Source organism: Anoplopoma fimbria, chromosome 3, assembly GCF_027596085.1.
Source record: "Anoplopoma fimbria isolate UVic2021 breed Golden Eagle Sablefish chromosome 3, Afim_UVic_2022, whole genome shotgun sequence".
NCBI classification, from domain to species: Eukaryota; Metazoa; Chordata; class Actinopteri; order Perciformes; family Anoplopomatidae; genus Anoplopoma; species Anoplopoma fimbria.
Genome location: NC_072451.1, coordinates 26,380,270 through 26,406,461, shown reverse-complemented (window position 1 = coordinate 26,406,461; position 26,192 = coordinate 26,380,270). Strand labels below are relative to the sequence as shown.

The 26,192-nt window shown below is 41.1% G+C and overlaps 2 protein-coding genes across 2 annotated transcripts in view; both read left to right on the top strand.

Moving 5' to 3' along the window:
• Nucleotides 1-482: 482 nt before the first annotated feature.
• tmem236 (transmembrane protein 236) lies at nucleotides 483-5,880 on the top strand. The gene is made up of 4 exons (XM_054596672.1): nucleotides 483-736; nucleotides 1,331-1,403; nucleotides 2,979-3,102; nucleotides 5,034-5,880. Exons 1-4 carry the CDS (start codon nucleotides 483-485, stop codon nucleotides 5,663-5,665), a joined length of 1,083 nt encoding a protein of 360 aa, XP_054452647.1. The 3' UTR covers nucleotides 5,666-5,880.
• A 4,860-nt stretch (nucleotides 5,881-10,740) lies between these two features.
• cacnb2b (calcium channel, voltage-dependent, beta 2b) overlaps nucleotides 10,741-26,192 on the top strand; it is a 32,116-nt gene continuing 16,664 nt past the window's right edge. The window contains exon 1 of the mRNA XM_054626619.1: nucleotides 10,741-10,788. Coding sequence (XP_054482594.1) covers nucleotides 10,741-10,788 — 48 coding nt within the window. The remainder of the gene's footprint in view (nucleotides 10,789-26,192) is intronic.

The window sequence follows — 26,192 nt, the reverse complement described above, 5'->3', positions numbered from 1 at the left end:
AGAAATACTTAGTTGAAGAAATGCCAAATTTTCAGCAGCTTAAAAAAAGTTTCTTGCCACTAGATGGAGATGTGTGTATAGTTGAGAGTATATATTGTGTATATTTTCCCAAACAGAGGAATGCAGGTTGTTTTTTTCTTTGCAGCCAAATACCAGTATCATGTGAGTTTAAAAGAGGAATTATTAAGAATTGTTTAATTTCCCATAACATTTAGTTGCAGTTCTACAGAAAGTTGGAATTTTGTTGAACTGAGTGTGATTTTCTCCTTGAAATTATTGGCTGGGAGCGCTCTTCTTTGTGGGCCCATAAAAAAGGCGAGCATGACCACCTCATTACCTCAGCAATAAAAGAATACAGCCACCGGTGCAGTGTAAGCAATGTCAGTGTGCAGAGTCCAACGGCTCCACTGGCTCCTTTGGTGGGAGATGATTGTCAAAGTCTTTCGCTCCCAGTTCAGACCAGCAGCCGGTGATCAGGGACCATGCCCTCGGGGAAGACGGTCAAACTCATCCTGTATGAGGTGCTGCAGTTTGCGGCCCTCATTATTCCCATTTTTGTGATTATGGAGCGGTTCGCCAGGCTCGTACGTGACGTGAGAGGACAGGATCTGACGGCCTATTGGCTGGTGGTGGCGGCCTCTGTCGCCTACGTGACCTCTGTGGCCCTGCTGGTGTGGGTTCCTCTGAAGTATGTGATCCTGAAGAGGAGGAGGTTTATCTCAGAGATCACACAGTGGTGAGTACAATACTACAACATAAAAGTACCTTGTTAAAAAAGAAGTCCTACTTTCTAGTATTATCAGAAAAATATTAGAATAAGTGCTCATAATAATGCAAGATGACAGATGGAGTTAACGTTGTAGCTGGTTGATGTGAAGGTAAACTTAAGTTTTGTTGTTTAATATTCAACCCATCATCATATTTCATATTTATTATACATAATCTTCTGAATTCATGAGAAATGAAACTCAGCCTTGCTCCATTCAATAGACTCAGGGGTTTTAGTGCTGCAGGTACAACTTGGTCTGGTATAACCAATAGCTTATGGTGGCTAATGTTAGCCAACTTTAGCTAGATTTTGCTTTATATTGTAACTCCCATCACTGAGTGAGCTTGCTACCATTGTACAAGCCTTTTTACATCATCCTGGAATTGAATGTTGGCCTTTGTTCAAAAATTAAATAAGGTTTCAATTTCATTCACAAAGTAACTAGACAAATGTCATGAGTAAAAGTTATATTTGTTCTTGAAACGTAGTGGAATACAATTATTGAGTAGCATAAAATGTAAATACTCAAGTATCTAACAATTGTATTCATTTGTTTTTCAGGAGACCAACAGCGCTGGCGTATCTCATCCTGTGTACATTGCCGTGCTTTGCTATTCTAGTTGCCAGCTCAAAGGTAATGTCATCAGGACTTATTGTTCTTTTTTTCATTTTATTTTCCAAATTTATATTAGAGCAAAAACATCACACAGAAACACTGATCAGTGTTTCCCCGCCTGTCCACACACACTCAACGATCTGTAACAAATAGACAAAAAACACTTAGCATCTGACCGGCTACTCAACAAGTAGCCCCAAGCCCATTGCTGCCACTGGGATGAAAAAGATCCTGTAAGTCATTTTAATGAAAAGATATCTAAAAGATAATGAGTTAACATTTCAAAAATAATGAGAAACTCAAAATAATGACCTATTATCTCAAAACAATGATTTAGTATCTCAAACAATGACAACAACATCTTGAGAGTTTCAAATTTCTTTTAGATACAATGTCATTCTTTTGAGACAATAACTCATTATTTTTAGATCGTTTCTCATTATTTTGACGTCATTGCATTGGCAGAGATGGGCTTCCATACAAACCAAATTGGTTTCCTTTCCTTCCATTTCATTTAGGTATTGTGAGTTTCACTGGGAGAAAGGCAAATCCAATCAAGTGCAGTAATTATTTTGACATAACTCCATAAATACTACTTCTCCATAAATACTACTTCCCAGTATAATGGGAAACCTACATCCAATATTTTGCACACCAAAAAAAATCACATTAACCCAAAATCTTCTTACCTCAGGGCAGTGCCATGGTTGATGCATAAATATGCTGGTCACCCCACAGCCATGTTGGCGCATATCAGGAACATTATGGCTAATTTTCTTCAGTTCTAGAGGGTCGATGTGACGGATGGTTCTTGTCACAGAGAAGCACCTGTTGATGTTTTGTTCCGTCATGCTCCGACGGGGACCTTGAACAGGCGCATTTGTTGTAAACAGTCCATTTGAGGCACAAGCTCGTTTTATGACCCCCGTGTGTGAGGGATTATGTTTAGAGCACAATTATTATCCACTGATGGATAGTTGACACAGCACATTGCACCACAGGGAAAGAAGAAGATTGCTTGTCCCCATTTCTTCAGTCTCTTGAGATTTTGCTTCTTGAAGCATCCATATATTTTCTCACTGTGTACTGAGAGGGACTTTGGCACCATCACACTTACAAGAAAAAGAGAGTAGAAACTTGTGCACCGTCACATGACTGTACTCTCTGTCTGGGGTATTCAGTAACCCATAAGGGACATAACTGGTTGGCCATTAACTCAAACTTTAATACCATCCACCACTCAGAAAAAACAAACAGATATGTAGCACAGTGTCTTTTATTCCCAGACAAGCAAGGACATAAATAAGAGCATCTGTCCACCAAAAGACTTGTAAGATATATTCATAAATCTAATATTTATTAATCCTGTTTTAATGGAATTCAGCAGCACCTTAATGTCCACGATGATGAGGTGATAAAACTGGATGGCTTCATAAAACTTGGCTCCTTGTTCTGAGTCCAGCCAAATACCATAATAAAGAGCTTCCATTCAGTCTCTTCCTGCTTCATCCCTCATGATTATTAAGTGGCAGATTGGTTTTTTTCCTACTATTGAATTCCCATTTATTTACGCTGTTATCGGTTGTACTGTAGGTGCAGGTGGACAGAGGACCCAGGCGCGACCATTTCGCCGAGTTGCCCGTTTCCTTGGTGCTCGTCTCCCTCATCTGTGTGGATATCATAGAGAGAATTCGCCCCTGCAGGCTCATCGGACAATGTAAGTGTTGAAGTTGTTGTTATTATAAAAAAAGAAACGATGTTCAAGTGTATATGTCCTGCATTTTCAGTGTTCTATAGTATATATTGTTTCGTATGTAAGATCAAAAGACAGCTGAGATCGGCTCCAGCACCCCTGCGACCCTTAACTGGAGTTCCATTTAGCTGCTTCAGTTTAAGTGTCCTGTTATTGTGCATGCTGGCTCACTGTCACATTGTCATGACTTATTGGGGCACTTTAAAAGAACAGAGCCATCTATGCTTTTATTAGCTGTTAATGTTATTACAGCAGTAACACCTGTGATTCTTTTCTATTATGACAAGTCAAAATATCTGCAGTGAAAAAGGTGTGAATCATTAAAGGTGTACACTTCAGGTACAAGTACACGTGAGCTGAACTGAGTAGTTTTGTCTTATTGTTGTCCATTTGGTCAGTTTGGTCCCAAGGATGTCTGTGTGGCCAACACTTTTTGGTTTGGTATCTTGAGGCCCTGTTCTGATGTCAAAATCTAGTTTCCCTTGGCACCTTTGAATAATTACGTTAATATCATGCTTTCATGGTGCATATCCTTAAACTAATTAGTGTTAAATCAAATTGTCACACATCAATTAACATGCAGCAAACCTAGAGCACAGCATTTTTCTAGAGTAAACTTACTGGTTGGTTTCTGGGACCTTGGGCAAATTGAATCTGGGGATAAGATGGTGTGGGGGGCCCAAAGCTCCCTTTTTCCTTGTGGGCCTACTAGCAGGTCCTGGTCCAATCTGTCCCTGATAGCCAGAATATTCCTGTATGAGCCTCTCCAATACAATACTACAGCACTGTTACAAATCAACCACTTTGAAAATCACCCCCATAAACCCCCAAAACACCATTTTTTTGTCCAAAACCTGCTACTTTTACTATGTCATGTGTTTTGTTGCCAGGTGACCTCAATGAGCCATCAAAAGGTTAAAAAGAAAGTGCTAAACAAAAGACCAAGTCAATATCAAAATGTTATAAGAAATGCATAATGATGTTGATCATTTGCGTGTTCTTTGACTTTATTCACTTTATTCTTTGTCCTAAACTATTGGCTGCTTCAACATTGTGTCAGTTTGTGTTCTCAACTTCGTTTCTTAAAGGCAGTGCGATTTCTTTGATTAGCATAACGAGTTTTATCAACCTTTACTTGGAAAAAAAAGGCTTATAAAAAGGCTGTTTTTTTAGGTTTTCAGGAGAGAAAGTAACCATTTAGAGTCCCAATATGTGATCACTTTATTCAAATAATGGCTATTTGTAAATTTACACCAACGTGTAAATATGGGGTGCATACAGGTCCACACTGCAGCTAGCTACTCCAAATAGGCATCATTTGGAAAAAATGATCACATATTGGGAATCTAAATGGTTATTTTATTGCCTGAAAGATTATTCATACGTAATGACTTAGGAAACGAAATGACGCATTGCGGAAGTGTTCTAGTTCAGGCCAAAGAATAACAAGAATATGTTGACGAACAAGACTACAGGAGCTCTGTTCAATCATGAAGTACACAGCTGTATATTCAGTTTATTAAGTTCACCTAACTAAAGCTAATGCAGTCGAATACAACACAATGGCGATGAAACCTACTTTATGAATGTTATAATGTTCAGTTTCTGAAAAAAAAAGTGTTTTAAAGAGCTGTTGATTTGACTAAAGGCCATTTTGGAGATTTAGTTTATGGTGTTGTTGAAATGCATTGTGCTTTACTGTCGCGTGTTTATATCAGGGATGGTAGACAAAATAACAGAAACACATGATGTCAGAATCAATTGACATGACGGGAAAAAAACGAAAGAAGACAGTAACCAATGATGTTGGCATTTACTGGAGCATAACATTTCATCCCATTATATACAGTTTATAGTATAACATTTGATGTTTTGTGCGCTCTTGTCATTTTCAGCCGACAGCATGGATTCTGACTTTGACATGCCAGGCCCCGTCCTCACCCAGCTGGAACAGGTGACCACGGTAACGGGCCAGCTGCCTGCTGATGAAGCCCAGAACGGCTCGACCCAAGACCACCCAGAGGCCAGGAACGGCGGCACCTCGACCAGATGGCAGGACCACGCCGGCCGCTCAACACTCAGCTCACGAGCACCCACCGCCGCCTACCTGTACTCCTCATCGTCACGCCGACGATCCTACTCGGGTCCTGTGGGCTTCCTGTGGAGGAGGGACGTGAGGTCGGAGGTGTTTGTGGATAGCTTCCTGTTCTGGTTTGACACTGTGGAGATGGTGAGAGTGGCAGGAGAGCCGTTGGTCTTCTACTCGGCCTGGGTGTTCCCCATCTACATCCTCGCCTTCATGTCTACTCTCCGCATGGTCATCGCCCCTAACAACCCGTCATTGTCTTCTGCTGGTGTCGCTCTGCAGGACCTTCCTTTCTTTATCATTCGAGTCTCTCTGATTGTCGTGTTTGGTTATGTAACTCCCGTGTTGTACCCTTTGAAAAATGTGCTGGTGAGCCTGACTTTTATCTACTTTACATTCCTGACTAAGCTGAGGATTTTCAAAAGGCAGAGCATGTTTTGAGGAGGAGTGGCACATTCTGTTGTTTAATGAAAGGTCTGCTTTGATTGTGGAGCGTTGAACAGTTGGTATATTTCTGTGAAGGAGGCAACACCGGAGAAAACGATGAAACTGGTACTGATGATCAAGAACAACAAGTTTGTTAATATTTTATAAGGCCATTCATCCAAATCAAAGTGTAAAAATGATTTTGGATTTAAACTAAAACATAGTGTACAGAAGCCAGCTGTCGTTTTTCTGTCACAAATGTATCCAAATGTATTTATTGATACTTAATTTTATGTTTATCTGCTACATTTTTTTTTTTATCTGTACATTTGTTACCATACTAGAAAAGGTGATGAAAACAACACATTTGAAAACTAAAGCTTCTAAACCATTTCAAACAACTGTAACTATGTTAAATAAAATATTCTTTGTTTTAACACAGGTGTAAACATTTTGACAACATCATAGCAAATGACAGAATTATCACGGTTCCACGGTCAATGCTGGACTGGAAATCTTTGAATTAACCTTCGATCAGGTTCTAACAATAAATGTTATTATGTTTTTATATTAGTATAAAAAGCTGCAATGTAAGTAAGTTATTAATGATTTATTCATATTATTATTATTATTACTTAAAAAACTGCTTTTGCATCCTTTTGATACATATTCAAATCAACCCCATGTTCTAAATAGGGGCTCGAAGCATTCACGTTTTCTTCCAGGTGAGTTTTCATTTCGTAACTTGTGAACACATAATATATGTAGCTTGTGTTTACAGGGCATGTAGAAATGAGTTCTCACCTGGAATAAATCAATAATTATTTCAGTTCTGGGGTAGAGGTGCATTTCAGAAAAAACAACCTTGCCAAACTCTGATTTTCACCTGGTCTTAAGTCATAAACACAGGAGATAAAACTATTTAGGTCTAGATATATTTGGATTTGCCTCTCAGGGCTTATATAAAGGTGGCATACCTTATGGAACAAAAAATATCAATATAATTAAAAACGCAACCAATTAGATCATTAGAATATTTAAAATGTGCAACTGACATAGATTATGGAAAACGTAACAAAAACAGACAAATTCCTTTCGATTTAAGACAGAAATAAACTTAAGTCTGTTCCCCGTACCCTGATGAAGGGGACGTTGTCGTCCTGGATATACCACTCCCTTCAAGATTAATATATTTCTTCACAGGATAAAGATGATCACTCATATCAGATTGATATTGTATTGATTTGTAGTGAATCTTCTCCAAAACATGCCATGAAAATGCCACATTAATCGTTATGGTTCTCCACTGATTTATAAAGTTTTTTCCTTGTCCACATGTGTATGTGGTTAGAGATCAATAGCAGTAACTCCTCTCAGCCTCCACCAATCTCTGTGGACTAAACTAAACACACAGTGTGAATTTTCTGTCTTTCTCTCGTAATTTCAGTTGCAATTTTCTTCCTCAGCATATGTCTGCCTATCACAGAACCAGATGTATTTTCTTTGTGTCTTGCGGCTTCTAACTCACTCGCTTCGTCCTTGGGAGCTGAAATAAGCATCTCGCTCTCTTCTTTTGCCCGTGTTGCAGGCTCCGTGGTGGTTTATGTGTTTGCACGGCAATATAACTCACTGAATTGTAACCTTGGGCTCTGTGTGTGGGCTGTACCAACGCAGAATGCCACAGTGACAACACAGAGAGACGCTGGTGGATAATCAGTTCCTCCACCAGGACGCATCAGACAGAATTATGCCCCATGGAGCACTTGGTGTTTGTCTGCCTGATGGATGAGCCAGGGCTGCAGGATAAACTGTTTGAGGGAATTTACAAACTGATGGCTGCTCTCGAAAAAAAAAGGGGGAAAACATGAAGGAATTTTAAAAAATAGCAGCAAATGTCCTTATGTTTACGCAGTGATAAATCTGCAGAATTTCTATTGACTCACTGAGTGTGAAGATTTGTTCAATGTGTTATTAATGATGTACAAGGCCAGTGACGGGACACGAGACAATCAGCTGTAATTCACAGGGAGGGACCAGAGCTGGCCTGCTTTCATTTATTGGTATGAAAACTAAAATGAACTTCTCTTAATTTCCCTCAGCTGTGATCATTCTCCTCCTTAATGATTCATACTATAATCTGCAAGAAAGCATTAGTGCGTTTTGAGTTATTATGGCCATTTAACAGTCCGGAGAGCAGTGACACAGAATGAATGCTTCGAATTATCAAAGAAAAAATAAAAAAGCTCTTTATAGGAGTCTGCAAGATACATGTTGAAATATAAAGAGCTCTCTGAGGCAGAAGATTTCATTTTCTTGTTCTCTTTTGTCCTAAAATGAACTTTCCATGCATGGTGATAAGACAAGCAGCTTTAATTCATTCAGTTTTAATATCCAGCATGCAAAAATTTTAAATGAAGTCGTTAGTCTAATTTTATTAAATCAGATCAAAACATCTGCACGTGCAAAAAATCTGAAATGTGAGACTGATCGTCTCGTCATCATTCACGGCGAATCAGCTAAAAAAGCTTCTGATCAGAATATTTAGTGGCCGGATATATATATTCTTAGTATTTAAGTGGAGGAGCCTAGTGTGTAACATTTCACCATCACAGAATGTCAAATACCAAGACAAAGTGACTTTATTGAGTTTTGAGTTAGGCAACTAGCATTTTTAAGAAGTCCAACGGTAGTCAACGGGTTTAATAGCTTGCAGCCATATAGCTGCACCGGTGTATCGGTTTAATGAGTGGCCGTGTTAACTGGTGACGGAATGCTTCGTGGTTGCTTGTAGTTATGGTGTCTGTTGATAACCTGAACAGCAAAAACATAAAAGCCTTCAATCATTTTGAAGTACATACTCATTTGTGTTCATTTTCTATGCCAACTATTTATGAGAAACCTTGGACGCATTTGGCTTGTTTAACTGAAACACCTGTTGCTCTGAAACGGTTGTGATCCTGTCGCAAATGTTTAGAACTTTAGCGAAACCCAACTTCCATTGCCAACACACGGATATTTGTGATGACTTCGGATTTAAAAGGGTCTATTGAATGAATTGATTGGCATTTTGTACAGATATCTATGGAGGACGTATCATAATGACTTTTGGGATTCCTTGACTTTGAATTTAGCCCCACCAGCAGGTCAAAGTGTGCCCTCATGTTGTGATATATACAGTATCATTGTCTTCAAAATGGATTGGCACAAACAAACTGGCATTTGGGTCCCAAGAGGATTTTTCAGCTGACTTTTCCATCAGAGCCACCTGAAGGTGAAATGTTTCAAAAACTAATCGACGGATTGCAGGGAAATTTGTTACAGATACCAGTTGTGCCCCAAGGATGAATCTCATTTACCATACTTTATTACCTAATACTGCAAGAACTAATGACATTCCCATCAGCCTCAGCTTTTCTTTATGTTTATTGTTTATCAACTAAGACAGTGTGAGGATGTTGGCATGCCGATGTTAGCATTTTGGTCCAGGTATCGTTGTGCAGAGGTACAGCCTCAGAGTAGTGAGCCTGTTATGTGGCTGTTGACTCTTTGTCCTCCTTCCCTAAAAACATTACATTTAGTTTAAAAAAAATGTCACAGACTCTCATCTGTACTTTTAGAAACAAGTTGATTTCTTGTGGAAACTGGTTAAATATTCTCATGGCCTTTCTTCACTTGTGCCAAGAGGTTTTTGGACTCAATTATGGACAGAAGTGGCTTCAAAAGAGGGAATTTATTTGCAGTGTTTAACAGCAGCAGAATTATCCCCAGTGCCTCCTCATCCCGCTCTAAAGGTAACATGAAAACACTAGAGAGAGCGTGGCAGCGGAGGGGAGAAATGACACAAAATGAAGCAACAGTGGAAGGGGCAGATATTGTGAACAGAGACGAGGAGAATGAGGGGAGGAGGAGGAGGAGGACAGATAGAGTGATGGTGGAAGTGGAGGGGAGATGGGGGGGTCGCTGTGAGGAGGGGTGGAGGCTTTGTAAATCCGAGAGGCTGGAGGCGCATTTGAATTCAGGCTGTGTGTCTCCTGCGCTAGCCGAATGTTACCTGCTCCAGCATGGCAACAGAGAGAGAGGGAGAGCAGTGAGCTTTGGCTGCAGCCTCCACACACACACACACACACACACACACACACACACACACACACACACACACACACACACACACACACACACACACACACACACACACACACACACACACACACACACACACACACACACACACATGCATGCACAGTCACAACAGGAGTGCAATGAGTGACTCAGGTAAGCAGAAACGCTCCTGATGAGAGGAGACCCCTGAGAGAGGAAAAGCAGCGTGGTGGAGTGAGAGACACTGGAGGAGGAGCTAAAGAGCTGCAATTTTTTGAGGAGGAAGAAAAAGGGGAATCGCACAGAAACTGAAAATCTGGACTCCCACGGTGGACTTACTGCACAAGAAACCGATAGACAGGGATTCAGGCATTCAAGACGTTTGTGGAGTGATGCGAGGGCTCTGATTGGATCCCTCTGACGGACTACAGAGCACTGAGAGACGCCCTCAGAGAAGAAAATGACATTTAGTTTTTTGAAACAAGACTATTCAGGGGGCTTTGGCCAGGGAAGGCTTTAAGGGACGAGTATCGACAGGGTGAGTCGGGACAGAGAGAGGGGTGAGGTGGGAGGTGTGGTAGTTGGGGCGGGTGGGGGTGAATAAAAACAGGCTTCCAGATGAACCACCTGTCTTTCTGACATGAGGTGAGCACACACACAACAAACATTAACGCCAACCTCGCACACACACACTTCTCCACGGGACAGAGCACAGGACTTAAGATGCTCTGAGACATTTTGGCGTCCGGATCACCTGAACTCACCTGAGGTCTTATAACTTATGAGAGGAACCAGCCGACTGAAGACCCCCGTGGTGACCCCCCTCCCCCTGAGAGAACCTGCGGAACCGAGAGTCTTTTCTCTTTCTGCGGGACGCCCCAGAAGAGGTGGCGATCAGGTGGATCACCTGTGCCATGAGGATCCCGTGTGCGTGAGCCCGTCCATCCCCGTCTCCCCTCCTCCTCCTCTCCCCCCCTCAACTGGATGTCTTGATGTATTGCTGTGGGCTGGGACACTGGCAGAGAGTGCAGTCCACCTATGTAAGTGACCATCACAGCATGTTTTTTTGTTTTTTTTCGATCCCATAGCAACAGCGGGTGACACGTCTGTGTAATCACTTTTCACTTTCACAAACAACGCCGATGATTCATTCACATTTTATAGCCCGGCATCTTCTGCATCTGCAGTCTGCGAGCACGATAACACAAGCAGCTGTGAGTGCGACTCTTACAACCTGTTATTCGCTCACTCGTGAGTTTTAAGCCTGCTCCTTCTGCAGTTTATAAGGACAGATTGATCCATTGTTAAAAAAACAGCTCTCTGTATTGATCCCAGTACGAGACTTCATGAAGATATGAACTAGGAGCCAATAACCTGTGTGTCATGGTTTCACCTCTGGTTGCACCGCGAGGCTACAGTTTGATTTGAATCAAGGACGAGGTGATTTTTTAATACATGACAGCTGCTTAGAAGAGCTGTTCTCCTCACATCTGTCCTGGCCGAGCTGTCTGAAGGAGCGGAGCAGCGAGGGATGACAGACAGGTGTAGTTATCTCATCACAGGCCAGATTTTACCGCCCTCTAAATGACAGTCACTCCTCTCCTCCACCTGTTTCTCTCTATATTTTTGATTTCCCACTTACTCCCTCTTCCTTTCCTTCCTCTACTCTCTGCCAGTCTGTTTCTGCTTCCTCAGTACAGTCACTGTTGCTTTTCCCCGTTCACATTCTCTGTTAATTCCTGTTGCAGCAGATACTATGGAGTCTCAGAGCAGTGCATTGTGTGATGGCGCTGACTGCAGAGGACTCTATTGCAGACACATTTCCACATGAAATAGGCTTACTGTCAGCCCCCCCCAACACTCAATGGGCTGTCAGCGCAAAGCCTCGCAGATTACCACATGCTGTTCTGCTGCGTTCAGTGTGTGCCCACCTCAGCATCAAGCCAGGAAAGAAACTTACAGCATCAAAAGAGACACTCACGGCTAAAAGCAGTGACACATCAAGAAGACAGTTTAGCACAAGTACAAACCCTGAACCGAGCAAATGCATTTAAAGTCCAAAAAAAAAATTTGTTTTTTGGATGCACTGTGTTTTTTGGATGGCTTGAGAAGATTTTGATGAATGGTTAACGTGCTTCTGCTTAATGTAGTGAAAGTACATTACTTATCCTTTATTTTCACTTCATTTGCTGAGCCTCGCAGTCTTCAATGATGTTAAAAAAAGATCAGTGTAAGTCACAACTTGGTTTATGACAGTGGTTCCTCCCAAAAAATACTTACTAGATTGGAAAATAAGAAAATAAACATATTTTAATTTATTTTATCAGACTTTTTTTTTATCTTTGCTTTTTTATTATGGACTATCGGATAGTTTTCTTTCATCGTGCTTTTTAAAACTATTCAAATTAAACAAAATGAAACAGTCTCTGTAGGGAACATCACTCCAAAAACAACTGTTTTAGTACAAACTTTTATGTCAGTTTTGCTAAAATCAAAAATAACACATCTTTAACTTTCCAGCATAAGTCACCTGCCTTTTTAAATTAAATTTTTCTTTTTGTTTGAGAAATGTTCCTCTAGGTGTGGCCTTTGCTGGCAGAGAACAGAGCTGGCTTTACCTTAAGTGCTTTCCTGGCTCTAAAAAGGAGCTTAAGACATGTTGCTGTTCTACTGCTTATGCAACAGCCACAGATACTCTTTTTTTTTGGTTAAAGCTGTTGATGCATTGATTGCTCACAGGGTGTAATGAAAATTTTAACAAATATAACAAAACATTTGTTGAAGAAGATTTCCAACCCTAAAGTTTGACATGCAACAAAAGTCAGATACAAACATATCGGTTCGGGGGGGATCCATTTAGAAAGAAAAGTTTTTAAAATCTGATTACTGAAATGTAAACAATATTCTTCTCAGATGTATAAAGTTTTAAATCTGAAGAGGAGAAGGAACATGTTGGAGACACTATAGCAGTGACCAGTATAGCCTGCTGACTTTTGTTTCATGTACAGGAAATACACTTAGCTCTTACCTCCAGTGTTATTTTGGACATTTTTGGTTTTGGGTACTAGATCTCATTTCATGTGCCGGATGAAGCATCTCTTGAATATTTTTGACTGCAGAGGTAGTTGTGATTCCTCTCCTCCTGAAGCCAACTTCTGTCGAGGTGAATCTATAATGGCCGCAGATCCATACAGCGCTGAGGCGGACATTGATTATAACGCTGAATCAAAATCCTGTGGATTTGGTAAACACCCTGAAGCTGTGGTCGGTATTGACTTGTTTCCACACTCAACACTCACACTGCTATTTTCCACTTCACCGGAGGCGATGTGATTGTAGATCACAGACGAGTATCTGTGTAGGACAGGAAAAGCTCCTCAGGGTTGCTCAGTCTCACCTATTTAAATATTTATTTACTTATTCTTAGCAATCCAGTTAAAAGAAGTAAAAGGGGTCACATGTTAGCTGTTGCAATTCTTGTTTTGCATTTACCATGTCTGACTAGTTTCTAAGTTTTTAATGTAATATTCACAACAATTACAGAGAAGCATGTGTTTGCAATAAAAAATTGTGGGTCTTGATAGCATTTGTTACACAGATTTGATGCTAAACATGACAATTTTTTACCACTGCAGAAATGTAATAAAAATGATCAGAAATCCCTGGAAAATACCACATTAAGACACCAATACTGTGTCGACACTATAGAAAAAGCCATTTTGTGATATGGTATTAAAAACTTTTGACAGTTGGAGATTTCTGAAAAAAAATAAAATTTCAGCTATTGGCAGGCAGCACTTCTGTTCTGGGAAACTGTTCAGGAACCCTTGTATTGTGAATAAACCTATAAAAGCCATACATCCTCTGAATGCCCTAGCTCTTAAGCTTGTGGTTGTAAACATTGGCTTTTAAAAAGTAGTGCATTCATTTAATTAGTGGAGATTTTTCAGTCGGTAAATATATAGATTAGTATGACAATAGCGTTGGTCGCTTGTTTATTCAAAATATATTAATATTGAATGTGTCACATGTCCAAATTGCACCAAATTCGATACTGCACTAAACGGTACTCGAGATAAGCAAAGGACATACCCACAGACAGACAGAGATTTGTTGCTTTGGAGAGATGGCTAGCTGTTTCCACCTGCTTGCTATTATGTTACATTTAACTGATCACCTCTTGTCTGCCTTTAAGTACTGACATGAGAGTTGTTCAGTATCGATCATCTTATATCACTCTAATAAAGATAGGTAATGTCTCATTTCCCGAAATGTTTAACTACTCCTTTGAAAACACATCTTTCCTGTCATTTACAGTTGCTTGAGGTGCAGTATATTCAGGACTTTGTGACTCCAGAGCTCCAGAGTCTTAAAACTGAGTTTGGGATTTGGGATTGGCAGATAGAGACGTTTGTCTGTATTTATTCTCTCAGTCCATCTCCTCCTCTCTCTGACCAGCCACCGTCATGGATGACAATCAAAAATGTCCGATGACATGAACACAGACGCGATCATTAAGAGTATTCAAAATTACAAATGTGCTTTTCTATCTTTGTGGGAACGTTATGGAGAAACATTATGTATTTTACAACAAGCCATTCAATGTAACATGTTTTTTCTATAATCTCATGTTAGGGATCAGTAACCTGCCCTCCAGTCTGTGTCGGCCCTCTGCTGACTGGCCCTCTCCAGTCTGTGGAGTTGTCTCTCTCACCATCCTGATACACTCACTGTACCTCCATCTCCCCAGCTCTGCTCTCCTCTCTGACATCTATCGCCATATTCCTCCCACCCATCCTTTCCACTTCTCTTCTTCCAATCCATCTCTCCTCAATCTCTCCTCTCCCAGATGTTAGGAGGGCAGGATTGGCCGTTTGCTTGCCCCAGCCTCCGGCATCACGGAGGAGGGGCATCAGCCAGATGTTTGGTTGCATACTCATACGGGGTTTATGAATCTGAAAAGAGAAGCATACAGCCACTGCCCAAGGGGCAGCAAGAGAAGGATTCAGGTGAAAAACCAAAGGAACTTTCCTGCATGTTCTATTTCTGCCTCTGAACGGGCACTTCTGCTGTTATCCTATCTCTGTTCCTTCCTCTCACTCCCACTCCTCCTCCTCCTTGAGTCAGTTTCGGATCATGTTTAGCCGGGTGTGATTGGAGGGCGAAGCTCCAGGCAGATGTAAATCTGGTGAGTGTTGTTGGCACAAGGGGGGCGAAGCAGTGGAGGACGTCAAATGAAAAAGCCCGTCTCCGAGCGGGCTGCTGAAGGTGGACTTGGATCTGTGTGTGTGTGTGTGTGTGTGTGTGTGTGTGTGTGTGTGTGTGTGTGTGTGTGTGTGTGTGTGTGTGTGTGTGTGTGTGTGTGTGTGTGTGTGTGTGTGTGTGTGTGTGTGTGTGTGTGTGTGTGAGGACGCTGAGCGTTTCAGGAGTCGGGCCCCTTGACCTCTCCGTCTGCAAGCCATGTCAAAAGTGCCCAGGAACAAAAATGTCTCATGGGTGAGTACTGCCTCTCTGGCTGGTAGGTGGGGGGAGGAGTAGAGAGGGGATGGAGGGGGATTATGGGAGTTCAGTTTGAGTGCTTTTATATTTTTTGCCAGCCTTATCTGCTTTGGAATTTGTTATCTTTGGCGGTCATTTCTCAAAATGAATGCTACATATATATATATACTGTATATATATATATATATTTATATAATTTCCACATATAGCAGTTCGGCGTCATTCCTATCCGAGGAGGAGCATGTGTTATAGGCTTAATTTAGGACGCCAGATAGAAAACAGAGCAGAATAAATCCATTGTCTTTGACGGCTCTTTTGCACATCTGCCTTGATGTGTCCAACAGCTGTGCAGTCAAAACTATCCTGAAGCCTACTGTGCTCTTCCTCAGGCGGCTTTATGCCAATCAAAATAAAAGAGCATTAACAAAAAAGAAAAAGGTGATGATTGGGCTCAAATCAGTGAGTGTGAAATGGGAGGGGCTAACGTGTGCTGAAATTAATTATTTATGAAAATACTTTTTGGTTGCGTCCAATTGCAGGCAATGATGAGTTATTTTTCCAGTTGAGGGCATATGTGTGGTTTTGTAGCTGTGTGGACACAGCGGAGGCAGAGTGGAAGGCCGAGGGTTGGAGCTTTGCCTGAAATTGTCATCTCTGCCTCAGCGGGCCGTGCACTTCTGTCCCCAGCTTGACAGCACACTTACACACACACACACACACACACACACACACACACACACACACACACACACACACACACACACACACACACACACACACACACACACACACACACACACACACACACACACACACGTTGGTTGTAAGAAGCTTAGGGACAGATGTTTGTTTTATGAATGTGTGAGAGCACATGTGCACATGAACACGTGTGCTGCTTTGTATGGGAGTGAGATGACCGGTTCTTTAAGAACGCGTCGAGTGATAGTGGTTGATCAGGTGAATAGAATGTTTCTTATATCTCTTCTTAGCAAAGAATAATGCATCACCATGTTCATTCTGAGGCCGCTGTCACATTATGGCAGAAAAACAAAAGCACTTCTGCCACTTGTGCCGCTTTGCAACCGGTCAGGATGTTTGTTTCCAACTATTTAAGGTTTTTAATCTCTCATAAACTGCTAAATACCAGGAAAAATAACTTTTGCAAAGACTGTGTGATTATAAAATCAGTTAAATCACTAAACACACTGGAACAGCATGTTGACAGCATGAAATTGAATCCCCAGGCTGACCTTTCACACAGAAAACATTTTCAGTTTGGTCTCATGATTGTTCATGATATTGTTATTGCAATATTATATTTAGAAATACTCCTTATTAATTTGCTGTCCATCTTTAATTGAAGCCTTGGCCATTGGTCAAAGTTCAACAAATTTGAACCGCTCTGCTCATTTCACCGCTGTTGCAACACACCGCATGCACAACAATGGAGGAGACACATGGAAATATGCAATACTTCATTCTTGTATGTTCCAGCTGCCATTGATTGGTGCTCAAGGTGTTTACGATCAACTGTTTTTGTGTGTTTGCATTGGATAAAACATAATGTATTAATGCTTCAGTGGGTGTGAAGAACATTTTAGCTTCTTCCATAGGTGGCTCGTTTCGGCAGCACAGCAACGATCAGACCTCCTTATGTAACAAACTTTACAGTCAAAGTAAGCAGGGACTCTGTTTGAATGTTTTGTTGGCATTTGGAGGAAAGCTGTCTCTCACTAGAGGAGATTTGAGGTGTCATGGAGCAGATTTTGTAAAGCCCCAAGTGTGGTTAAACCCCAGGTCATGGGCTTAATCCTGGGACCTTCCATTTACAGTCTCTTTCTCTGTCACAGATGGTGTGATCACAGTGGTGTGACCTCTGATGGCAATATCTTCTCCAGCAGTAGAGATATTGATAAGTACATGTGTGTGTGACCCAGAGGTCAGTGTCACAACAGAATGCTGATGGCCAACATGCTGGTACCCAGGTGGTGAGATGTATATGTTCGAATAAAGTCCTCTGCCCATTAAAGCAGTCATTTCCTCAAGGCTTAGAGGACACCAATGACACTACTGCCCCTCTTTCCTTACTACTCACGGCATATTTCCAATCAATGTTGGAGACACAGGAGGGTTTAAGTCACCTCATAAAGTTCTTGACGAAGCAATCCTTCTGCTGGGTCCACTATAGTCCCATTATACTGTCACTATTAGTAGAGCAGGCAGCAGAGGAAGGACCATAGCGCAGATGAGGACAGGCAGACTGATTATTACGATCAGTCTCAGTCAGTAATTCAATAAGTATTCTTAGTTATGAAGCAATGGCTCCAGTTTTGCCATCAGTGTGACATACTTACAGGTGATGGTTCGATTGCGGACATGAAGTTAACACAAAGCGTCATTTAACACTCCACAAATTGTTTTATTTGAACGGTTTGACTTGAAGAGATGAAAGTATCCTCGAGAGAAAAAGATCCAAATCCTTTTAATCATCAACCATGCCTTAAGGGTGCTTAATGTGAAGGTAACTTAAGGATATAAGAAGAAAACCTGTGATGTCTGTGTGTGTGGCTGATACTTGGCAGGCAAAGTGTTTTAAGCTGTGACATAATGACACTGAACCAATGTGGTGAAAGAATATCACTATGATGATGATGATGTGTGGATCTGTTTGTAGTTGTGTGCGGCACAAAGGAATTATGTCCTGCTTTGCTTTTCAATTTCATCTTTCTATTTTGGAACAAGGCCATTATAATACTCATATTTGTGCAGCCAAACCTCAGGAAGTTGTTTGGAAACACACACACACACACACACACACACACACACACACACACACACACACACACACTAGTCATCACTGCATCACACAGTGGAGGGGAGCCAACTCTGCTCAACAACACAACATAAGTGACACAATCCTCGCTTTGCTTGCGGTTGGACACCTTCTTGGTCCGGTGCGCGGCGCAACAGATGCCGCAGAGGAATAAGCCTTTAATACCCCAGGACTCAGGAGAGGGCAACTACACTCAACCCACAGCACAGTCTGAAGTGGAACCCTCTCGGAACCCGTCCGTGTCTCCGGTGGAATATTTCTCCTTTACGCACAACGCGGTTTCTCGGGAACATTGTTTTGTTCAACTTTAACGAACGTCATCGGACCCATCACCTGTCACAGGTAAACTCAGTCTCATGGCTCACCTGTCCATGTCTCATTCACTGGAGCCAGTTGAACCATAATCTGATCTGGTCGTCACAACCGTGGGAGAACACTAGTGGACAGCTTCAACCACCATGCCGCCCAAGAAAAAGGTAAAATATATCCAGTATTCTGGTGTTCTCTTTGTGTGTGTGTGTGTGTGTGTGTGTGTGTGTGTAGGTGTGTGTGTGTGTGTGTGTGTGTGTGTGTGTAGGTGTGTGTGTGTGTGTGTGTGTGGTGTGTGTGTGTGTGTGTGTGTGTGTGTGTGTGTGTGTGTGTGTGTGTGTGTGTGTGTGTGTGTGTGTGTGTGTGTGTGTGTGTGTGTGTGTGTGTGTGTGTGTGTGTGTAGGTGTGTGTGTAGGTGTGTGTGTGTGTGTGTGTGTGTGTGTGTGTGTGTGTAGGTGTGTGTGTGTGTGTGTGTGTGTGTGTGTGTGTGTGTGTGTAGGTGTGTGTGTGTGTGTGTGTGTGTGTGTGTGTGTGTGTGTGTGTGTGTGTGGTGTGTGTGTGTGTGTGTGTGTGTGTGTGTGTGTGTAGGTGTGTGTGTGTGTGTGTGTGTGTGTGTGTGTGTGTGTGTGTGTGTGTGTGTGTGTGTGTGTGTGTGTGTGTGTGTGTGTGTGTGTGTAGGTGTGTGTGTGTGTGTGTGTGTGTGTGTGTGTGTGTGTGTGTGTGTGTGTGTGTGTGTGTGTGTGTGTGTGTGTGTGTACAGGAAGGGTAGGAGGATGCACCATCTGTTGCACTGCGTTAATCCTTGTGTGAGGCCCTTCCACATCATTGCACTCACTGAAGCAGTCTCAACGCACAGGGCCGATAGAGACGTATCCACATGTCATGTGTCTGGTGTAAAGCCACGAGAAAATTGCATAACCAGGATCAGATGGATTCAATCTCTTGCCCTTATCTTCCACTTGTGCATGGATTTGCTGTCAAAACCAAAATTTGGTTTTGGAACTGAAATTGTGCACGTTTTCACTCCACATGTTGTACATGTTTTATATTATACAGCAGTAGGTTTTAGTCAAGTTCCTCTTCCTCATGCTGTTAAATCCATCAACGCACATACTGATTTCATGAGATGCATCTTTCTTCTGCAAGAAAAAAGTATTTTACTTATAAATCAATACCCATATTGGGTACCTCATGTGCGGTAGAGCGCTTGTCCCGTAACCACAAGGTTGGTGGTTCAAACCCCTCCACCGGCAACATGCCGAGGTGTCCTTGAGCGAGACACCTAACCCCAAGTTGCTCCCCGGGCGCTTCATTGCAGCCCACTGCTCCTCCGGGATGGTTAAATGCAGAGAAATAATTTCCCCATTGTGGGACTAATAAAGGCTTTATTATTATTATTATTATTATTATTATTATTATTATTATTATTATTATTATTATTATTATTATTATTATTATATGAAACACATACAGAGGGTCTCTTTTGGTGAGAAACTACCCCTTTGTGCTTCTCATGCATTACCGTTGCATTCAAGTCACAAAGCTATTTGTGAACTGCAGAGGGTTGTTTAACAACACTATGAAGGTGTATGAAGGTGTATGAAGGTGTATGAAGGTGTATGAAGGTGTATGAAGGTGTATGAAGGTGTATGCAGAATCCTTCAAGACTCTTCTAACCTTCCGGGTTGAAGAAATATTCTGTTTGCTGCACAATAATGTTGGTATTTCTGTTGTTGCTGCAATTCTTTGTTCTTAATCCAAACAAGTGTTCTCACTTAATTTACCGTGAACCAAAATTAAAACGTTTTATCATCGGTATATTATCTGACTATAACTTGTAAGAGTTTGTGTATTTCTAGCTGCTTGTAAAGGAATTCAACTTAAGAAACAACAAAAAAAAAACGTAATTCTTTTTAGCTTAACTACTTTTTTAACTCTATCTCGTTTGTGGCTCCATCAGGCAGCACAGAACACAGTACTGTACCTGTTCAGCACCAAACAAGGCAGACAAAGTTAGCGACTAGCTTGTGAACATAGTAGCTTAAGAGCATTTACCCTTTAGGAGACTAAGAACAGAGCAGTTCAGATAGCAGATTTTTCCTAATTGATTCTGCTTCTCAACTAGTGTATTGGTCAATACCGAGTACTGATTCGACACAAGTGCATTAAAAAATATATATTATTTTTAGTATTAGTATTATTTAACAGGTTACTAATAACCCTTGATGGGTGAGATATGAATGCACATGCACAGTACCGATCGGTCAGGTGCTAGCGGAGAGTGTAACATTAGCCAGAGCTAGCAAAATGTCAAGACAATGATAGCATTGTTGTATGGCCTTGCTCTGGTTAAACTCTTTGTAAAACATTTGCCCAAATCCTGACATTTTGCTAGCCCTGGCTAACATCACAATCTTTGCTAGCACCTGCCCAATCTGTACTGTACATGCACTCCCAACCGTTGTCAACGTTGGGTTAATATCTTGTTTGTTCTGCCCCTAAGTGGCCAGAAAATCTGATCAAGATTAGGGATTTCTTAAAATACTTTCAGAACAACATTAATTGTTATAAAACAATATTTTGTTTTTCAAAGATCTCTGTGTTTTTACTAAAACAGATCATGATCAACTCTGTGACTCAAACGCAATAATATAAGATAACACATGAGGGTTACAAAGTGGAGTTGTGGAAACCTCTCAGTCTCTGGATGTCCTCCTGTCTTGCATTACAGTGTGCTGGAATGTGCTGCTGGCCCACTGCTTGTTACCTAGAATAGGAAAAGCCTCTTAGTAGCTGTGCCCTGGGGCATTACATCCAGATACCTGCTCTCCTTCCGGGCAGGAAGTGGAGCAATAAGACGAGTAGACCTCTTTTCTTTGGGGTTAGGATGGTTTCCAAGTTGATGCTAGCATTTTCTTATTTTTATGTATCCATCTTTTTTTGTGTTTAACCTCCCAAAGAAATGTTCTCAATGTTTTTCATACTGTAGAAGAGTGACAGAGATGACAGTTTTAGTGTTAGTGGTGGTTCAATAAGTGCAATAGGTGAGAGGATCATAACAGGAATGCTTGCCATGTTATTTTTGGAATGTGTTTCTTAATACCCCCCCCTACACACCCCTCCTTATACCAGCAGTAATCATGTTGCATCATAATTAAGTGCCTTGCAGAAGAGCAGAGAAACTTGCTATCTATGAACGATGAATGATAGATTAAATGTATCTGTTACAGGAGCCAGGCAAGCCAGAAATTAAGTTGTATCGCTGATATTAATGCTGTTATTGCATATCTGATGACTGTCGGAGAGCTTGAGTCCATGCGGTCCAAGCAGTAGCGTTGGCTGTCTGTGAGGAGGTTGCATTTGTCTCTCTCGCTCTAAATCCTGGATTGACGCATGCTATCTTAATCTCCTTACTCAGAGACAATCATGACCCAGAGAGAGGAGCCCAAATACACAATCTATTTTTTCCTAGCCTGTAATGATTCTTTCCAATTTGGTCTTTGATGCTGCAATTGTCTTCCAGGCAAATCATTTTTTTCTTTTTCATGTTCCTTCAAATTTGCAGATTCTTTATGTAGAAGTAAATGGTTTTTTTGAGTAGTAGTCATCAGCAAAATGATATTAAAATCGTATATGTTGTTAAAAAATGTATGTTACTCAATGTATCATTACCTTTACAATCAGTGTAAGGCCTGACAACCCAGTCGCCAGAACAAATGTGGGCATTTTAAGTTTCTGCAAACCAAGGGTTACTTTGAACCAGTTTTTTTCTGAATCAGAAATCTGTTTCATATTAATATTCAAATTGCTAGTTTCAAGTCTTCTTCAATACAGCATGATGTTCATTTAGTAAATGATGGTCCCATTTAGGGTAAGATAGACCATACAGTGGAGTATGCTTTAGGGGGCTTACTGTTATTGACAGGTCAATGCCCAACCAGAGCCGTACAAGGCTCATTGGTTGCAAGATTTCCAAGATAGCGACGTTCAAATCACTGAACTGAAGGCTTCAAGGACTCTGTATTTGACGCCCTAGTAGTGAGACCAGGCTGTTTCTCTTGTTACATTTAAAGTGAAACATGCTTTTTGAAAGAAAACATAACTTCTGTGTTGTTTGTTCAAGTATAAAAGCTAAGCACCTAAAACTGGTTATATAATTATCTGATCTCACATTTTTCTTTGGACTAACTAGCTTCACACTGCAATACAAGAATAATGTTCCTTTATTTCCATCTACGTGGATGATGACTTTTTGTTTGGAACATGCAGCTTCAGCTTGAAACCTTAAAAAGTCAGCCAAAGACAGTGTTTCCAACCATCCTATGAAGCTGACGTTAGCCTAATTAACTAGTTAGCTACAGCTGATTAAACCTGTAGCAGCAGTTTTCCACAAAATCTACGGCCGTCGACTATAAATGGGAAGTTTGATATTATCTACCTACGCCTGAATTCAAGGAGTCATTGTTTCAAAAAGATGACTGATAATGTGAATGGTCATGGGGAACTGCATATGTGTGAATATGGGATGCAGGAAAGCTTGACCAGTGTAACAACAGAAAACTAAGAGGGGTGCGGACTGTTAATAAATTGTAGTATTTTCTTCTACTCTAAACTTTCTTTTTCAAACCACAAACTGGCGACATCGGTAATAATGCAACCCATATTAACATACTGTATAGACATACATTTCCTTTAGTGCTGCACAGATCCGCTGCCACTCTTGATCTATAATTGGGGATCTAAAGTGCCGGGATGAAGCCTTTAACTCCACAGACGGAGGCCGGTGCCAAAGTAAATGTGGTGGTGCCAGCCAGGCCATATCTGCTCTGTGGTAGCATCAGGCAGAGGGCATGGAGCCAGTCTCCTTCAGACAGATGATGCAGGGCAGCTGATTAGACGGGGATCGGAGAAAACCGAACACATATTGCATGTTAATGAAGTAGAGACAGAGAAGCAAAGAAATCAGCACAGTATCCTGAAAACTCATCAAAGTAAATGATCAGCAGCTCAACTGCAAGAGGATTGGTGTTGTCAGGTGGAATGTCACTGTTCCTCTGCAGCAGAAAGAGCTAATACAAGAAATTTGTTTATAGGGGAAAATTAGGAATTTGTGAAAACCTGGGCTCATTGGAAATAAGTAACAATCCACTGAAGCTCACTAGCAAAGTTTTTAATGAAGCTAATTAATTTAAAAGTTTCTATTTCTGCAGATCAACTAGAATATCCTGTAATATGAGTAAACACATTACAGTTTTAATCTTTTCTAATGAAAAATATATTTTCCTGTTCACACCAGATCAAAGCACAGGCTGATTTCCAATAGAGTTGTTAATGGGAGGAGTCATTTTAGCATCCGCAGTTTTAGAAATAAAAGTTTGGTACATTAGATGCAAAGGCAATTTTAGGCAGCTGGCAGTTGGTGGCTGAATCTTCTTTCTGTACATCCCTGTGGGCATTTATGCAGAATTTACCTTTTGTGAGCAACAACTGACCCACTATTGACTCTAAACTCTACACTGACAGATGAGACAGACAGGATGGGCATGTCACAGTATTTGAAACATGGCAATTAATAATAAAAAATAATGAAACATGTTGAACGTAAGTAGCAATCAAACCATTTTTTGCAGCTGTCCTGCTTGGTTGGATTTTATTTTATTTCTAATTATCTATTTTACTTCTTTTGTTTTTGCATTTTGACCAAGTCAAAAGCTGAGCTGGTCGCAGGTTTAATATCCATCGATCCAAGCACACTGCTGTGATTATTACTTCCTTGTTTTATTCTCATAAACATTTGATTGTCAAGATTCACAAAGTTCACTGTAAAGTCCAGCATGATGAACCTATTTGGCCGAGCAGTGGATGTTGTTAGAGTCATGGTGCTTTCACCAACCACCATGCTCTGGAGCTCACTGTCCTTTACTGAGTTGTCACAAAGGGACACTCAGTTGCCACAGGGCTGAGGAAACCACAGCTCAGCTCATGCTGGAGCTGCTGTGTGTGGTGAGGTGGAAACTCTTAACCCTCGTCTTTTCGTAGCTACCAAATGAGACATAGAAAACAGCAGAACCTGGAGAACAGCCAGCAAAGAGCAGAAAGCTTCAGAAATGTTGCATAGCGGGTTGCAAGAGAAACACACACTTCATCTCTAAATACAAACAATCAGAATAACAGAGCCTGGTGGGCTCTAACACACACACAAACACCCTTTTTTGGTCGACCACCCACCCTTCATCCAGACATAATCCTTCGGTCTTTGTGCAGTAACATTCTCACATGGTTCATGTGGACTCTTTGATGCTTACACTTTGTCCTGGCATGCTGCCAGCTTGAATGACACTTTACCATTGGATGTTTGACGTCTTCCACTGTGAGAAGTACAGCAGCAGTGATGTTGAACATTGCCGAGTTGACTTAATTATACTGACATTCTCGGCCGGAGATCTAAGTGTCACTTCAATAGCTCCTCTATTGATCTCCCATTGATTTGAATGAACTGCTCAATTACTGTTAATGGAGGTAAGGACGCATTACAGCATACGAGTTACAGCTAGAGGAGTATTTTCCTCTGTGGGAGTCATTTATGTCGACATGGCATATTTTTCTCAATGGTTGCCATGGAAACGTCTCCCCCTTTGTAGAGGGAATGTGCAGAAGGAATGGTATCCTTAGTGACACAAGTGTGTACTATCTGCTGCAATGGATGAATGCTACGTCTGCTTGGGATATTGTCAAGATGGTGTCTTAAATTAAGAATTATTATGTTATATACATTATATAGGGGTTTATAGGGGATATTTAGGGGCTTTGCCTTACAATGTAGACAACTGAGACAACCTGCTGTCACTTAACCAGACAAAAAGCACATTTAACCATTATTTCTGAACCACTTTTTCACAGCAATTGTGAAAATTTTAAGTTTGTTTGAATTAAATGGCTGAAATATGGATTTAGTTTGAGTGTAACGCAGTGTATAACTTAACCCCGTTTAGTCATGTTAACCTGACGTACATTTGCCAAACCAACTATTTGTTTCTCATCCTTAAATACTTTTTTTGTAGAACGGTATCATACTGTTTGAACAAAACTCCAATTAAGCGCGTCTTCTTGATTTCTCTGGACAGACTCAAGACAAAATGTGTCCAAGACACACAAAGATGAGATTTATGCGTCATTGTTAGTGTTTGCAAACAACAACAGAGAACGTCCAGGATGAGGACTAACTGGTTTGGTTGGACTAAATGTCAGTTTAACTTCCCAACTTTCAATGAGGAGCCGTGCACAGCAGCTTCCCTGAGCTTTTCAATCATCAACATCCAGTTATAAGACTGAACTGAATGAGTATCGTGAAGTAACGTGAAGGTTTCTCCTAAATCACACAGGCTTCTCTTTTTTCCTTTGTGTCAGTATTTTTGTGCTGCAGTATGTTTCTTTTGGTCTGAAGCTCATGTGGTTAAATTAACTTTGTTGTATTTTTGCACACAACAATATTCTCTTTTTTAAGCCCATTTACCACAATACAAGCTACGCAGGGCGTTAAAACATTTGCTGTATGTATCTTATTATTAGACCAAGTAACTTTTCATTTTGCTAAGTTAAGATCGGTAGTGCAGTATCTCTAATGTAAACATAAGCTGCATCTCAGCATTTCTTTCAGACCCCGTCCAGAGTTCAGTTTGTCCTCTGGGGAATCGCAGTTCTCATAGCCAGCCAGCTGGCTGCCGGTGCCTCGATGGCTGTGATTGTTTCAGTTTAGGGATGGAGTCCATCTCCCCAATCAGAAGCCGGTTTCCTAATGTACTC